Source organism: Gallinula chloropus (assembly GCF_964237585.1).
Source record: "Gallinula chloropus genome assembly, chromosome: 3".
NCBI lineage: Eukaryota > Metazoa > Chordata > Aves > Gruiformes > Rallidae > Gallinula > Gallinula chloropus.
In genome coordinates this window covers 107,947,840-107,964,529 of record NC_140087.1, presented here as the reverse complement: position 1 = coordinate 107,964,529, position 16,690 = coordinate 107,947,840, and the positions used below count along the sequence as shown (strand labels likewise).

At 39.0% G+C, this 16,690-nt stretch overlaps 1 protein-coding gene across 1 annotated transcript in view; it reads right to left on the bottom strand.

Annotated features, from left to right (window-relative positions):
* GREB1 (growth regulating estrogen receptor binding 1) overlaps positions 1 to 16,690 on the bottom strand; it is a gene marked incomplete at both ends in the record, with an annotated part of 57,966 nt that overhangs the window by 26,764 nt on the left and 14,512 nt on the right. Inside the window, 15 exons of the mRNA XM_084261639.1 lie at positions 231 to 346; positions 1,819 to 2,158; positions 3,500 to 3,636; positions 4,207 to 4,399; positions 6,197 to 6,377; positions 6,467 to 6,664; positions 7,119 to 7,244; positions 9,188 to 9,316; positions 9,975 to 10,325; positions 10,882 to 11,067; positions 11,251 to 11,388; positions 12,245 to 12,367; positions 14,074 to 14,199; positions 15,510 to 15,653; positions 15,960 to 16,142. Coding sequence (XP_084117765.1) covers positions 231 to 346; positions 1,819 to 2,158; positions 3,500 to 3,636; positions 4,207 to 4,399; positions 6,197 to 6,377; positions 6,467 to 6,664; positions 7,119 to 7,244; positions 9,188 to 9,316; positions 9,975 to 10,325; positions 10,882 to 11,067; positions 11,251 to 11,388; positions 12,245 to 12,367; positions 14,074 to 14,199; positions 15,510 to 15,653; positions 15,960 to 16,142 — 2,671 coding nt within the window. The remainder of the gene's footprint in view (positions 1 to 230; positions 347 to 1,818; positions 2,159 to 3,499; positions 3,637 to 4,206; positions 4,400 to 6,196; positions 6,378 to 6,466; positions 6,665 to 7,118; positions 7,245 to 9,187; positions 9,317 to 9,974; positions 10,326 to 10,881; positions 11,068 to 11,250; positions 11,389 to 12,244; positions 12,368 to 14,073; positions 14,200 to 15,509; positions 15,654 to 15,959; positions 16,143 to 16,690) is intronic.

Sequence of the window (16,690 nt, the reverse complement as noted above, 5' to 3'; positions counted from 1 at the left end):
TTATTTTCTCCTCTAAACTGGGGAAACTCTCATAATATTTTCAGAGCTATTTATATCTTGCTACAAACAGGAGGTTTATATGGGATTGATATCTATGATACTGCCAAAAAAGAAACAACTTGACACTGATATCTGTTTTCTTCTCCATGGGTAATTACACAGTTGGTCTTAAGCCATTTGATAAACAATGGATAAAAAACTGTCACTGAGAAAATACTGGATCTTCTTACCGTGGCAAGGACTCCCCTTGTGGATCCATACCACTAAATATCAATATACAAGGCAAACCTTCTAATTCCAAATAGGTTTGTGGCCGCCAATCTACATCTTCAATTTTCTGCCAGATCTGTATAAGGTAAGAAACACTGTTGGACATATCTGTATGACACAAAAATACAGAAATATATACTTTTATCATCCATTATATGTATGGATGTTCTGCCAAGGGAAGCCACAGAACAGAGCTCATTTCAATGTAGCTACATTGCTACCTGTAATGCTCTAGGAATTGTGCAGTCTCCCTGCTGTAAATCTGAAGAGATTGGGGACAGTATGTTCCAGTCTGAAAAGTCTCCCAGTTTCCCAGTTGCACAGCTATGAGGCCAGGGCATAGAAAAGTAGAGTGGATATGGTACAATGGACTGTAAAAATGAGTAGGAGTTTTGGGGGAGAAAAGATTATAGAGGGTAGCTTTCTGTGGCAGATAGTGTATGGATGTCTGAGTTCAGGGAAATGTGAGCAAAGAACATGACTTTTTCACCTTTGAGAGATAGGGGAAAGCTGGAAACGTTCACATACACATACCACTCTCCTTGCTTGCTACCCTCTGAAGTCTTCTGCTCTTCCCAAAATCTATCAGTTTTCCTGATAACTTCATGAGAAGTTTGATAACTAAAATTATTGTTTGACTGTTTAGCATCAGGCTATACTGCTTCACTCACACCAATCAGTCCTCTTTGCAGTAGGACTGACCTAGACAGTAGGACCAACAGGACAACTCAGCCTCTGACATTTGTACATGTACCACTGGTATGCATATCAGAGAAGATAATCAGGAGAACTAACACTGTTTTTTCAGGAAATATTGTGCCTAATTTATAGCAGAATGAGATCAGCATTAGTTCCTGGATCTTCAGTGGCTTCATGTAATACATACTGAATCAGATACAATACAGAGTGTACCATATATACACTATGCCATCTTAGAATGTAAATCAAGTTTTGATTTGGTGATCAGACTGTGATAATTTTATGAAAAACAAGGTAGTATCAGAGGCTTTTATTAAACAGGTGACCCATGACTCTGGACCTGAAGAATACAAATTAATCCATAAACTAATGCATGGTCCAGAAAGCATAAAGTCTTGAGCTGTGAATAGCAGGGTGCTCTAGGACCCGTAAGCAACATCACTGACTTGGTGCCTTTTTGCCACCTGCTGGTGACAGGAATAACACAACTCTCAACAGGCGACTGACTAAAACCTTTTTGCACTGTAATTTTGTAATAAATTCTGGTAAAACAGTGGCGATTCTGTCTTTTTGTCCTTATTGCTCATGGTCCCTGTAGATAAGAGCTGTTTGACTGTTTGGGGGGTTTGGTCCTGGAAGTCTTGTTCCAGCCATATTAGTTAATAATCCACTTAGTATCAAACAGAGGTAGGACACGAGAGGTATCACAGACAGTATGTCTAAGAGGTAAAAGTTATGCTCCTTATGATAGTTTTTATTAGTAAGCCCCACACTTCAGCTCATGACCATAACTTATTCCCACCTTCCCTTCTAACAAAGCATCCCTGTATATGTCACTCTGAGAGTTACCTTTAGTTGCTCCACAAAGTGCTTCCCTATTGTGATTCCAGAATTAGGATTTCCCAGGATTATTTCAAAGTTATCTTCAAGGGCTAGTCTTTCCCTTACATTATACAGACGTTCATATGCCACCGCAGCCAGCGGAGTACATGGGATTCTCAACACTACCATGAGGCCGTGGCCACTAGGACATTGTCTTGAAGAGTTTATTAGGTTTTGGGTGATTTCCAGAGTTTCAACTGAGGTGTAATTCTTCATCTGAGAAAGACCACACACAGCCATCATAGCTGCAGAGTAGTGTTGTATGAGGACAAAAGTCCTAATCACTGCACTGTGTAATCTGGGAAACCTGAAATAAATGGTGAATTAAATAGTGAAGTATTAGAGGCTAAAGTGAAAAGGTTAATTTTTACAAAACACAGCAAACGCAGGATTTTCTCCTGTGAATAATCCTTCATATCTGCTATACAACAGAATCTCACCAAACTGCAGTTGGATGGCCTTTGCAAGGTGTCATTTCACAACCAGAACTGATGTGACTCTCCACTTCTTAGTAAAGATTTACTAAACAAGCAGTCCAGTAAGCTTACAACTCTTTAAATTAACAAGACTTTACTGCTGTTACAAAATTTGTCACAGAATATTTGCTAAGACACTCAGTAACATCATCAATCAAAATTACTTTCTCTTACCAATGAGAATAGCATTCTTCATTATGTATTATTCTTAAGGGGTGAGAGAGGGGGTGGGGTGCTTCTCTTGTTTTCTATCTGAAGCCCTGAAAAAACTCACTCTTGTTTCTGGGAGGACTGAATACGCAGCCAGCATGCAACGAGCACTCCAAATTCCCAGGCCCAGGCACACCCTGTTTCAATCCCTGAGAGACATGGATAAGCAGTAGCTTCATTTCACAGGAACGAAACCCAGGAGCACAGTAAAAAGTAGAACTATGGCTTGCTCAGAAAAGTGCCTGACACGTGTGATTGGTGTCCCGGAGCTCCCTCTAGCAAGCCCCAGCACTTAAGTGTGGATGTGCTCCATCTCCCAGTTGGCAATAGGAATTCCTAAGATTTTATTTGTCCTGTCTCATTCTTCTTACAGATCCCAAAGAGTTGTCCCGCAGCTGCACGCACGCACATGATGTGTCACTACCCTTTTATAGTGATTCTAGACTTGGTCCACAGGGACCAAGGAAAACTGATGATGTATTTTAAAGCTCTGATGATGTTCTGAAGTCACCACTGCTGATTTAAGTGTACAAAACACAGTGATATGTCTACTTGTCTTTGTTGCCTAAGTGCAGAATACAAAAATTTTATACATCAAAAAGAACCAGGGTCAGCAAGTGATAACATTGGACAAAAGTAGTAACATAAATTACATGATGATGCAATTTTAGGTTATTGTAATGGAGAAGTAGCTACTGGTCACAAGAAGAACACACTCTAATTTGTGCTAAACTGCGTGCATGTTCATTGTGGGAGGCAGCCTAGATTGTTAGATTGCAGGCCAAATATGTACAAAACAGATGGAAGGAGGAAATAAGAATGAGCAAAATGGCCTTGCACACACAACTGATCTGTTAGACAGACAGGGGGAAAAAAAAGAAAAATGAGGCTTCTAGCTAGTAACTCAGGTCACTAGAACACACCTCCTAAACTTCCTGTCTTAAACAAAGGAGATACCATACCTCTTTCCCAAAGCCATGACCATTGCTTCAAAAGAGCTGTCATATCGAAGCAGCGGAATACTATGTCCAGAGAGGGTGGACTCAATGAATTCTGACAGTCCAAAGTATTTTTTATTTTCATGGTACAAATCTACACCCTAAAGCAAATGAAGCAATAAAAATATAATGTAAAGCCAGTCAATTATTAATTTACGATTGATTAATCATTGGTATCTTTTATATTTACAATCACATTCACTAATAAACCTACTCAGACATTATAAAACAATGAAAGAAACAAAACTGATTTTCTGAGAGAGCAGAAGTCTGACCCAAATTTTCCTTGTTTCTCTCTCCCTTTTTCTCCCCTCACATACACATATGCACAGACAGAACAGCTATGTATGGAATAAATAGGCATATATATGAAGAAATACAGTAATGCACTAGTGACAGATTTTTCAGATGGTTTCTGTTTATGTAGCTCAAAACTTTTTAGCAGAGCTACTATAGTTTATAGAAGATATAAAAGGAATAAAGAAAAAAGCAAGAAATGGCAGGATAAGCAAAGGAAGAAAAGAACTTGCCACAGACTGAACAAGAAAAAGATGCCATGCAAACTTCATTCTTGTTTACAAAAATCACGGGGCTTCCAGTTTCATCAAGTATATAAATGTAAAATAACTTAAGACAAGCGCACAAAAAGCACCTCAAAGCATCCCTCTTACATTGCTGTACGAAGAAGGCCAGTGGATCTCATTGTATGGGCTGATATGAGTGTGCTGTGTCTGCAGCGCATAGGGGAAGGAAGTCACATGGAGAGTCACAATATTTGGTGCTTCTTTCACCTCCCTGCAGTTCAGCAGTCTATCAACAAGTCCCGTAGACAGCTCTGTTTGAGGATAAAGGCTGTGCATGGCACTGCGAAAAAGAAACCCAAAACACTCCAAAGTGATCAGCATGAGGAAACATTTGTGTTAGTGGAATAGCTTTAACCTGGATGTGAAATCAAAGTTAAACACACACAGGGAACTTAGGACTCTGTTTTTTCCCCTGGTTTTGTTGCATAGAAGGATGAGAAAAGAAATGTAAATTATTTCATCACAGCTGAAAATTTCTGTACGTCTGATAAACTCCCAAGCCAGCAGATCACCAGTCCCTTACAGCTACCAGAATATGAGCAATAAAAGGATGAAAGTAAGCTGATGTTTTGGCAGTTACCAATAGACGTGCAGTCCTGTAGCAATGTTGGCCAAACTGTTAGTGCCCTTAAATGTAAAAGTAATTCCTACCTACAAAAATCAAGATAGAAAACAACAGACAGTCAGTATAACACCAAAAACCAGAGGGAAACTACCTGAGATAGAGCTATTATGAAAGGGATGAATAGTTATTGTTAGGACAAATGCCAGTATCATGGAACACTTAGGGTCAATTCCTTGCTCTGGCATTAAACCTCAGTTCAAATTCATGCTACTCCATTTTTGGCATGTAGCTGCAGTGACTAAGTTACAAGCTTAGTCACTGCAGGCTGCTTCTGTTACCAGCGGAGAGAGACAAGTAACTCCAGAAATGGGTTGTGACCACCCGTGATGTTAGTCTGAGATGCTCATCTCCAGGTTGTGACTATGTGGGCAATCCCACTCCTGTTTTAGGCAGCTCATTTAACTGATTTCACATATGTGGCATGAATTGTGCTGTGCAGAAAGTCACTTAAATATTTTCCACTCGTGTATCTTCATTAAATAACAGGAAAAAAATATCAGTGTTAAGCAGCAATATCACTCATGGATGTTATATGAGTTAATGCTTTAAAGGCTGAGAGCTGCAACGGGCCATGTAAGTTCTTAATATATCATATGGATGAGTTGAACAGGAAACCCTCACACATAAAAATAAAGGTTTGGTGAAAAATATTATTCTTAACCAGTGGGAAAGACAAGACCTTGTCCTTGCATACACAAGCAAGTTTTCATAGCTTTGGGGTTCAGAAACACTCCCATGCTCCCAAAGCTGGAATTCAGTGTATTCTCCTTAGTGGCCTCAGGAGCCAAAAAGAAAAAGCAGCCCAACTTCTCAGCAGCAAGGTTGTGGAGAAGCCAAGGGAACAGGGCTCTGCGAGGGAAGCAATGAGTTATGCAAATGAGCTGACAGGGAACTTGGGAAACATTGGACAGAAACGTCCCCACTTCCCTGAGAAGTCTACCTCTCATTGCTCTGTGTCCACAGAAGATTTCAATTCTTACAAACCAGTGATTCTAGAGAGAAAAAAAAAACATTGTACTGGAATATTTCCAATCAGTTAAAAAAAAAAAAAAATGAGCAGCAGTGTTGGCTCACTAGTTGTCACTCATCATGGAGAGGTTTTGCATGTTTCACAGCCCAGAGGACACCAACAGAGGATAACAAGTTCTGTGTACATTAACAGGAAGCTTTCCTTTGAACAAATGACAACAGCCAAAAAAACAAGAACTGTGGCTGAAAGAAGGTAGGAATGGTGAGGAAGAAAATCTGAAATGGTCCACCGAGACATAATATAATAAGCAGGATAAGAATAAATCACAAAGGACCTTAAAAGAAAACATGTTTATTCAATGCATGGGAAGAGACAGTTAGCAGAAAGATGCAAAGATGAAGGAAGGAATAGATCAGAAAGCTGATCTTGAGACCTTGTGCAAACAATAATAATTTCTCTAAAAACAACTTAAGTTTTCTTACCTCATTAGATCCCAGTGAGCATGATCATGGATTAGGACAAAGAGTGTATGTGGATTCTGCATAGAGTTTTGTAAGAAGACTTTGAATTTAATCTGGGCTTCTGCATCTAGTTTCATAACATACTGTTCCACTCTCTGCTTTGTGAGATGTTCCTTTTCTAATCCGAGTTCTAATAAAATACCTAGAGAGATGGAATAAATTTCAGTATTTCCAGACACAAATGATGTAACAATTTCCTGCAAATCTAAAATAAAGTTAACCAATAAGGACCTGAGTGCCAGAGATGAAACAAAGTCTGCTGATACGTCACTTCAGAGGGTGGAACACAAATCAAGAAATCCATTTTCTCAAAGGAACCCAAATCAAGATTTTGAGTGCTGGAGTCAGCAATTGAGCAAATATGAGACAGCAATTTCTGAGCCACTGCTAGCTGGAATGGACGAATCTGATGTCGTTCAATCTCATAACCTGGAAAAGGGTAAAACTTTGGTTAGATATATTCCCAAAGTCAGATCTAACACAAACTGTTAGAGTCTGGCAAAGGGTGACTGACCTACTCTTTAAGGTACTTTGCTTATGAACAGAAGTTCCAGTTTATGAGAATCAATATAGAATATGCAAAGAAATCTTTTGGCTACTTGGAATTTTGTTTCTGTAAATCACTTAAATGTCTGAGAGCCAAAAGTGAACATGTATGTACAACAGCATTCTGCTACCATAGAGCTTCAGGGACTACAATACCCAGTGGAATGAAGCAGAGCATCCATCAGCATAAGGCTGAATATGCAGAGACATGACTTGTTGTTTCCCTCAGGACCTTTGCCTACAAGAGCCTAGGACTCTGCCCAGATGGATCTAACTGTACACACCAGGTCTCAAGTACCCTACTGCATTACTTCTTCAGACAATCCTCCTTACTTACTTGTACATGCAGCCATTCCTGTTCCATTCAGTGCCATTGGTTTATTCACTGAAGCAGAAAGCGATGAAGAGATGTGACCTTGGTTTTCCTGATAATATTTCTCCAGCAAAAGATCAATGTCACCTTCTATCAAATTGAAGGGATAGTGGAATAAACATTCATATTAATGAGAGCTGCATTTCATACTGATTTTGTTTTGTAGATCTTAAAGAGCTTTTACATGCTAGATAGTTATCCTGCCCTTGGCTTACTGTTGTGTTTTTTTTTTTATACAGGAACCCTCTTGGTATTCTACTGCATCTGTTTTCACAGCATATCAGTAATAAAATGCAAATCAGGTCAGGGAATGACAGACCAACTCCACAGACCACTGGCTAAGGACATTTATGGATGATGGCAGAAAACTAGCCTCAAGGCCCTGCTGCAAGTCAGCAACAACAAAGACATGAAACTGGCTTACTTTACATGCACACTGTTGGGCTAGGCTGCTCACTAATAAGGATTGCAAGAAGCTTTGGAAAGTCTGAGAAATATTTTTAAATCTTTAACACTTTTGAGAGGCAGAAGGAAAAGTCATTCCCTATAAAGCTGAAAGAACAACTTGAATTTCATAGCTATGAACAATGCTGAAGCAAACAAGGTGCATTTAATTGACCTATGCGTGTCTGCAAACAAATCTTGTGTCCAGTTCTGGGCTCCTTGGTATAAAAAGGACAGGGATCTCCTGGAGAGAGTCCAAAGAAGGGCTACAAAGATGATTAAGGGCCTGGAGCATCTCCCCTATGAGGAAAGGCTGAGTGAGCTGGGACTGTTCAGCCTAGAGAAGACTAAGGGGGGACCTAATTAATGTTTATAAATATCTTAAGTATGGGATGCAGGGGGGAATGCCCAGCCCCTTTTCAGTGCTCTGTGGAGACAGGACAAGGGGCAATGGCTGCAAGTTGGAGCACAGGAAGTTCCGCACCAACATGCGGAAGAACTTTTTCACAGTGAGGGTGACAGAGCCCTGGGACAGGCTGCCCAGGGAGGTGGTGGAGTCTCCTTCTCTGGAGATATTCAAGACCCATCTGAACGCCTATTTGTGCAATATGAGCTGGGGAGCTGCTTTGGCAGGGGGGTTGGACCCAATGATCTCTCGAGGTCCCTTCCAACCCCTACAATTCTGTGATTCTATGATTCTATGGTCCTGTTCTATTCAGCAGGGTCCCTGCTTACAGATGCTATGCAGGGAATACAGCATGCCTGCCTGGGCATTTAGTGTTATCTAAGCAGTTGAAAAGATATTTGAACATGTCTCCACTGAGCTCAGAAAGGCAGGGTCTGCACCATGAAATGCAATCCGGCAGATAGAGACAGCAACTATTTTTAGGATGCTCATTTCCTTACTCTGTTCAAACAATACCAATAGCAAAACTGATTTTGAGAACTTATCTTTGAAGATACTAAGAGCAGAAACACTAACATAAGTACACAATGGTTCAAGGAAAATTAGTTACTCTTAAGTGATCACTCCAAGTATCATGTCACATTCTAAAGGGTTCTCGTGATCTAAGGACAGACTTACTGACATGACATGACTGGGAAAAGACACTGTGATGTCCCATTAACACTGATAAATATGATGCATTTTCTCTAATTGTGTGATAACAGTTTAACTTTCCATGTGGCTGGGTCTGTCCCCAGATAATCCGGCCTGCAGTAATCCTCAGTATTAGTTTTTAAATGATCCAGTAACACTGGCTTTCTGCAATTTTCCTCTTTCCCATGCATCATGATCAAGGTCACAGTACAGTAATTTGAAAGGGCAAGTCCTACCGTTGATGGTGCTCATTTGAATACCTAAGAACAGTATGCCCAGATATTTACTGGCATATTTCTATGAAACAGGGATTTTAGAAACTGACATTTTTTAGGAAGAATTTAAATTCAAGTATATTTTCACAACTTTGTCTTGCATTTTTTATATATTTCTAATAATTATGTCTTCTGGAAAAGTAACAAGTACAGCTGTTTTCAACTTTAAAGTTTCAAGGACTTGGAAACATGCCTCTTTATAATCTATTAGATACCTGGACAGAGTGTGCTAAAGAAGGACCCCAGAGTTTCCACTTTCCCAGTGACCAGCTGATAATTAACTTCTTTTTGGTAGTCTGAAGGAGTGAGCATGCTCTCAGACAGAACTCTTGCCTGATACTTTCCTAAAAGACAAAAAAAGTAATTTTGAAAGCACTTCAAGCTAAAGTTAAAAGTGTTCTGAGTCATAATAAAACTGCTACCCAGCTCAGTGAATGGCAGAGATGAGTCTTTTCCCTCTCCTATGCACCAGAGACCTGCAAGGCAGATTCATGGTTAATAATTCTCTGTGTTTCTTTCCTGGTTTAGGAAATATTTGCTAATACAGTATATAAAAAGACCCTATAAATAGTCAAATGAACTGTCAATTACCTTGCACTCATAATGAATCTTTGAATGGCTATTCATTTATTTAATTAGCAGCATAGCCCTCAACAGCTTGTCAAAGGAGTGACACGGGAAGATTGTATTTTAGAAGTTAAGATAACCTTTGGTCCTCCCCCCACAGTAATATCCCAGTCACACAGAGTCAGAGAGCTGTAGCTCACTGTCATTTGTTTGCAGTAGTGTTGGCTGGGATGCCTCAGTGCGCAAATGGGCAACGCCAGCAGAACGTGATTTGCTGAGGAGACCCAACTGCACAGCATCAACTAGGGTACATCAAAGCACATTACTTGTTGGTCAAAGCTCTGCTTTCTGTGGCAGCTCATTAAAACTCCAGGCCACCTTCTCACAGCATTGAATGAATCTGCTTTACCTGGAGTCAGACACTCAGGATCTTACCTGTTATCACGATACAGGAATCAATGGCTCGATTTCTACCGGCACAGATGATCACCACATAGTTTGTCTTTATTAATTTTCCTTCAATGAGCAGCTTAAACATTTCTGAAAGCCCTTCAGCCAGGGAGTAGCTGCACTCAATGATATGGACACTGTCATTACAGGAGCTGGCCGCAAGGCCGGCCAGCCAAGGGAGCTGGGCTGAAGTCACTGGTGCGATCTGGCTGGGTGCTTGGGGAAAGGTCTGGGGAATGGCCTGTTGGTACTGACGGATTTCAGAGAGGTGTGATTCCCGCCACGAACGCATGAAGATCTGTTCTAAATCCTCAATCAAAGGGACCTGGTCTGAGGCTAAAAAAAATTAAGAGGAAAGTATTAGGAAAAAATTAAGCAAAAACTGTTGAGCAAAACCCATTTTTTTTTAATTTGTACTTTTTTAGAGGTGATCCTGTTTCAGATTTATCTATGCATGAATCTACTGCCATTAGGAGATGTGAACAAAATTCTTCATTTTGAAATGTCTTTGTAACGCTCAAGTAAAGCTGCCCTAATTGGAACCTGAGTATCAGTAATTAGAAATATTTAAGATGTTCAGTGCTGCCTCTCTCAGCATAATAATACGTCTAAACCAGACTGTATGCAAGAGTAGTGAATTACAGCTCTTTTCCTTTTTTAATTTTAGTTGCTGAGGTCTCAGATCATAGGAGAAGATGAACTTTGCATTACTGTAATTCAATCTGTCTTCAAGAACTAATGATTTAGTTTTTTTCATTACTGTAAATGAAATTGTTTAATATCACATGTCCTAATACTGATATTTAAAATGGTCCTGCCCTAATATTCCCTTTCTCATTTGTCAGCAAGTAATATATTTGTTGAAGTCCATCTGGATGTAAAATAGTCTTACCTAGTTGAACAAGGTAGTAGACAGTCAGTAAGAGCTGCATTTCCTCTGAAATAGGCTGTATTGTGGAGGCGCCGTATTGTTCATAGGCTCTAGATAAAGACTGTGAATTTCTGTAACAGGTGTACAACAAAGGACTCACTATCACATCGTTAATGTTCCCGCAAAGATAAGGGAAGTTTCCATGACCTATAAAATAAACAGTGTTTGTACACATCCCATTACTTTTCTAATTTCCCATGTATGCATTAAACAGTTTTAACAGTAAACCTTTTAAATCTGACAGCTTTAGCAGTGTTTAGCAGTAGGATAGATCTTCACATCTCTTACAGAAAAAGATACAAGGTCTTGTTGGGGAGTTGTTGCTTTTACCTTTAAAAATAACTGGCTTTGCTTTACAGATTTTCAGCAAGTTGTCAGGAACTGAGACCGGTTCTCCTGAGCCCAACATTGGAGATGAGGCTGGCCCCACCAAAGCAGAATGTGGTAAAGATGATAGGTTTCCTCCATCTAAGATTTTAGACATATCATTACTGGTGTCAGGTTTAACAATGGATTCCTCAGAGAAAAGTTATTCAGCTTCACCTCATACCCACATTTGGTATCAGTGTTAAATTCTTTTTATGGTTACATTACACATTTTGTGAGCTGTTACTACAATCCATGCTATTATGCTAACTTTCTTGGAGGACTAATTATATTGTTGTGACCTTGAACATCACACATGCATCTCAAGATTTTGAAATGTTTGTAAACAAACAGTTCTGGGTATGGATGCCAGAATACAGACTTATGTGATGCAGAATATAGTTATGATTTGTGTGTTCCATTTGATACATTTAGTTTCACTGATTCTGAACAGATTGTCTTGCTGTAGCAAGAAAGAAAAAAATAAGATTCAACGTTTTCTCAACTGTAAACTTCTAATTTAAACAACAGCACAAGAACAGAAAACATTTTGAAGAAAACATGTTTACTTCACTGTATGTCAGTCTAGTCTTTATCTAGAGTATAAACTCCAAGTGCCGAGAACACTGTGACAAACAATTGAAGCAATGTACAGTACTTTGACCTGTGTTATGGCACTATTTTTAATTTCCCAAAGGTGTTTCAGCTTCTGAAGATGGGCACAGGCACCTGCTGAGATTCATTAATAATGACTCACTGACTGGATACTAATCAGAGTTAGGGCCTGAGTCAGGGCCTCAAAACTGAATCAATGGAAATGAAGCACCTAAATGTAGGTATCAAACACCTTTCAAAACACTACTGTGAGTCTGCATGCAGCTTTGAAATATCGCTTCTTTTCCCCCATTATTTTCTGAATAGGGAAACAAGCATTATCATTACCTTGGGCACAGCTTACCGGTTTTTACTCTGTTTGGAACCTGTGGGTTGAGCTGCAAGTTCCAAGTTTCAGTAGATGATGGAGATTCTGGTGACCAACCTTTATGGCGCTTTTTTGGAGGCCCTGGATTTGTTAAAGTGCCTGAATAACAGTAATATTGCAGAAAAGTATTAGAACAAAATGTATTTGGTTTTTTTCCATGGTAATTCAACATGCTTGCAAAGATTGAATGTGCATCTTAAGTACTGTAGTAGGCAGAGTCACCTCAATAAATATAATCACTTTTTATGCTGTTTTACTTTGTTTTGCTATGTCCTGTTTAAATTTCTAGGAACTGTCTGGTGCAGAGAAGTCTTAATTATCTGGGCAGACTTCACTTGTTTTATACCAATGTTTACTCAGCACTAAGAATAACGTACTAAGACTGAGAGTTGTACTAAGAATGTTTGTTAATATTCTGAAGTCAGCACTCTGGGCATTTTGCTCCTTTTATTTCTGGACATGTGAAAACAGTGTTTCAGGTAGCTCATTGTAAAATAATATTCTCAACGGTTTCAGGGAAATATTAATAAAGGTCTGAGTTCTTTTCAACAATTTTCCTCTTTACAGGATGTTTACAACTTCTTGGTGGCTACCAGCTTTGTTGTTATGATATTCCATATTAACCCCTAGCACATTACTCCCACACTTCCCTCCTTTCCACATGTAAGTCCGACACCTTTGTCTGTAAAAAAATAACTCTCTCACAATTTTTCTAGGTGCTCCTGATGACTAATTTCTTGAATGTTCTTCCTTTAATTTCTCAGAATTCCTGCAAACTCCTAGAATTATGAGCATCCACTAACATGAAGTACTTCTTATCGAGAGTCCAGGAATTGCTCAGCATCTTGCAGGATTGAGGTCTTTATTTCTGGACATGACTATGCAAATGTAATAACACTACTTCACACTGAGAGGTCTGCACCTCCTGGCAGTATGGTTAATCCCCCGTAAAATTCAAGAGAGAGCAAGAAGCTTATATAACAAAGGGGGTTAATTTTGCAAAAGGTATAAAACCAAAAAATACACTTGAAGTATTCAGATTTAGAATAAGCTTGTTCACTTGCACTAATATACAGGTTTCCAAAGATGACGTTGTCTTTTAAACCATTTCCACGTGAGGGCAGTATTTAGCCATCTGTGCTGTTCAGCCACTCCTTTAGGGCATAATGTTGTGACAAGTCACAAGAGAGAGCAATAGAAAGATTATTTTTTTTTTATTTGAAAATACCGTGCTCTTTCCTGCAGATATGTGCAAGCAATCCATTGAAATGAATTAGCAAGAATACGTTGCTGCATGGAAGAAAGAGGTCAAGAGCCTGAATGGGCAGAGAAAAAGAATTCGGCCGTGATGACAGCAGGAAAACTTGGGAGGACTTACTCTAAAATAGAGCTATAGCACGTTTCTAGCCATAGTGAAGACAAACTTTCTTGTTTAAGTAAGTCAGTGACACAGAATACAGTCTGTGACAGAAAACAGCAATGGTGCAGTTTCCTTAATTTGGAGCAAATTGTCAAAGTCTAGTGCTTCATCCCAAAATTAATTCCAACATAGGAATCATCCTGTGAACCATAGTTTATAAATTATCCTTAGTTCCCTTCAGCTATGGCTGAAAACTTGTAAACAAGAGGGTTTTTTCTGAAAATTAACATAGGAAAAAAGTTCTATGGTCAGAAAGCACTGGGAAGGGAATAGCAATTTCTATTCATACAGGAGATTAAGATCATGATATAATTTCTTCCATGTTTCTATTATACTTGTGGAATATAGAGTTTGGGGCTTTTAAACAATAAATCCATACAAATACCTAGCACGGAAGGCCTCGTCAGAGCAGACAGGTTATTTTTCACTAACTGTTGTTTAGGTGATTCCTTGCCATTATAAACTGTTGAGCTGAATGCTGCTGTTGAAGGGATGTGATCTATTGGTGCAGCTGGCAAAAAAAAAGAAAAAGAAAAAGAGAAAAAAAAGTATTTACATTAAACATTTCTAGTTCAAGTTTCCCAGATGGTATAAGAAACTGATCACTTGGTCATTTACTTTAATAGACCCATCAGAATCTGCTCAGAGTGAATGCAACGCTGAATAAAACAAACCCACTTCTGACCTCATACCAGATTATTGCTGTTTCTCTCCCACATAAGTGCCTGGGTAAAAAACATTTCTGCAAAAAAATACATACGTCAAATTCTTTAGCTTCTTTGCAGGTGGACCCTAGCTCTTACATGATGTTTACTCAAGAACCAGCTAAAAGAATGAGTCAGGTACTTCAAAATACACTAAAAATCTTCCTAAGTCTCCATTCCAATTTGATATCCCCTTTCCAAGCTTTTTAACTATGCTGCATTAAAAAGAGGTTTTCTCAAGCCTAATATTCTTGAAATTAACACAGCTCTTTAATATATGTAACCTCTGAACAATAACAACTAATAATAACAGCAATCTGCTCTTACAAAGAGATTAATGATTTGTTCTGTAGAGAGATCACAACTATTTAACAGGCTTCTAACTCACAGAGGGAATATAACCAACAGATGTGCCTCAGTTCTCCTGTGTGAATCTGGGCAACAGTTACAAGACACTGCAAAGCTGTTTTCATTATGAAGAAACTCAGATGTCACTCAAACCTTTGTCACCCGTCGGCTTTTACTGATGTCTAGTTAATGGAAAAATAAATATTTCAGAAAGAATTTTGAATACCAAAAAAGTTGCAGATAGTCATCATAGTTTGCTAATATTAAAGCCACTTTTTTCAGCAGAAGGAAAAACTTGGAAGCTTTTAATGCCTATATAATACCTGCAGTAAAGAGGATTCTGGGCATAGCATAAAATAGACTGGATCAGAAGGAAAAGCTGACATGACACTGGTTCCTGTAACATTTGTTGTCTGTGAGCAGGCAAGCACCAGTTGGAGGAATGTAAGCTCTACTCTCAGCAACTTTAACAATAATGGCTTTTAAAAAATTGTGGTCTGCCTTAGCTCTAAGGAAGGCACAGAACATCTATTTTATTATTTGCTAACCTTTTATACATAAACCTGAGGAGAGAAAATGGACAGTGAGAAGCCTTCAGTGTATGACTGCTTTCTGCATTTGTAAGGTATCTCTACATCTCAACTTGTTTCATTTTATGTAGCAGTGTGCTTAAGGCCTTGTCTTTCCATTCACACAAGTAGACACAAATACAGATGCAGGAAGAGGAGGAACGGGTGGAAACGCAGCATATTTTCCTTCTAAGAGGTACCTGTTTGCTGAGTCCCAGCTGGAGCACTTGGGTTTGGTGCTGGGAGCGGCTCGCTTGAGGTGCTTCCCAAGAGGCCTGAACTTTCCGGCAGCTGGAACAATGTGCTTGAGCAGGTGCTGGATGAAGACTGCCGGCCTCTGAACTCTTCAACAAAAAAGAAACTTCTTATCCACTGACAATAGCAGCATTTGCTTTTTATCTGCATATTTGATTTGATAGTTTCCCACATGAATCACTTAGAGGTTACAGCACTTGGAAAGGAGGAACTGATGCCCTCAGACATGCCACCCTCATATTTGGTCTGTCAATTGCCTTTTACAGCTGCTCTAGTAATCACCTAGCTTTAAAGTCTTTCTTTCAACTTCGGTTTTACACAGACGCCAGTCCCTGTGATAGCTAAGCTTGGATGACGAAAACCAGAGCTCGAGGAAGACAGCTTCATTATCTTACCTGCCCCTTTCCAGCAGATTACAGATCCTTTGGTCAGAGCTCCCTGTGCATTCCTGACCAGATAATACTTTAAGTGTTTCTGTTTCTTGGGCTGAGTGGTCAGTTTAAGATTAATGTGATTTGAGAATTCTGTAAAGTAGCAGAAACCCTTCTTGCCACAGCCAACACAATTGCCAGAGAAGCCTGATAAAATAAACAATACATATAATCCAATGAGATAGGTTGGCCACTATTAATAGCATCCAAACATGAATCTTTCCTGGAGAAAAGCTGTAGTTATAATCATTTTGGTTTGCACAGAGGAAGCTTTTTAGTAACATTTTCCTTAAAAAAAATATGTATTTCATCAAGTACACTTCATTGCACTTGTCCTACCAGCCTGAAATAAACAGAGTCCATGTTTACAGAACAAATAAAATTACCATATTTTTCATTTTCTCCCATCAGAAAAAGATCATAATTCGTATTTATTATCTACCTGTGAAAAATTAAACCAAGATGTTTCTGACTGAGGAGTACTGAATCACATGCTTAACTCCATCCCTATTCAACACCAAAAAAAGTAGGTTTTGCTTTACTTCTGTTCCAGCTTTCATTGAAATAAAACATGCAGTTACATCTCAAGAAAGTAAATATAATAGATTAAATATACTTAATTAGATCTGAGTATATTTAAGGATCAAGTCCTACTACAGCTGCTTTTTTTAGAGAGGAAAAAAACACTAAAGCCT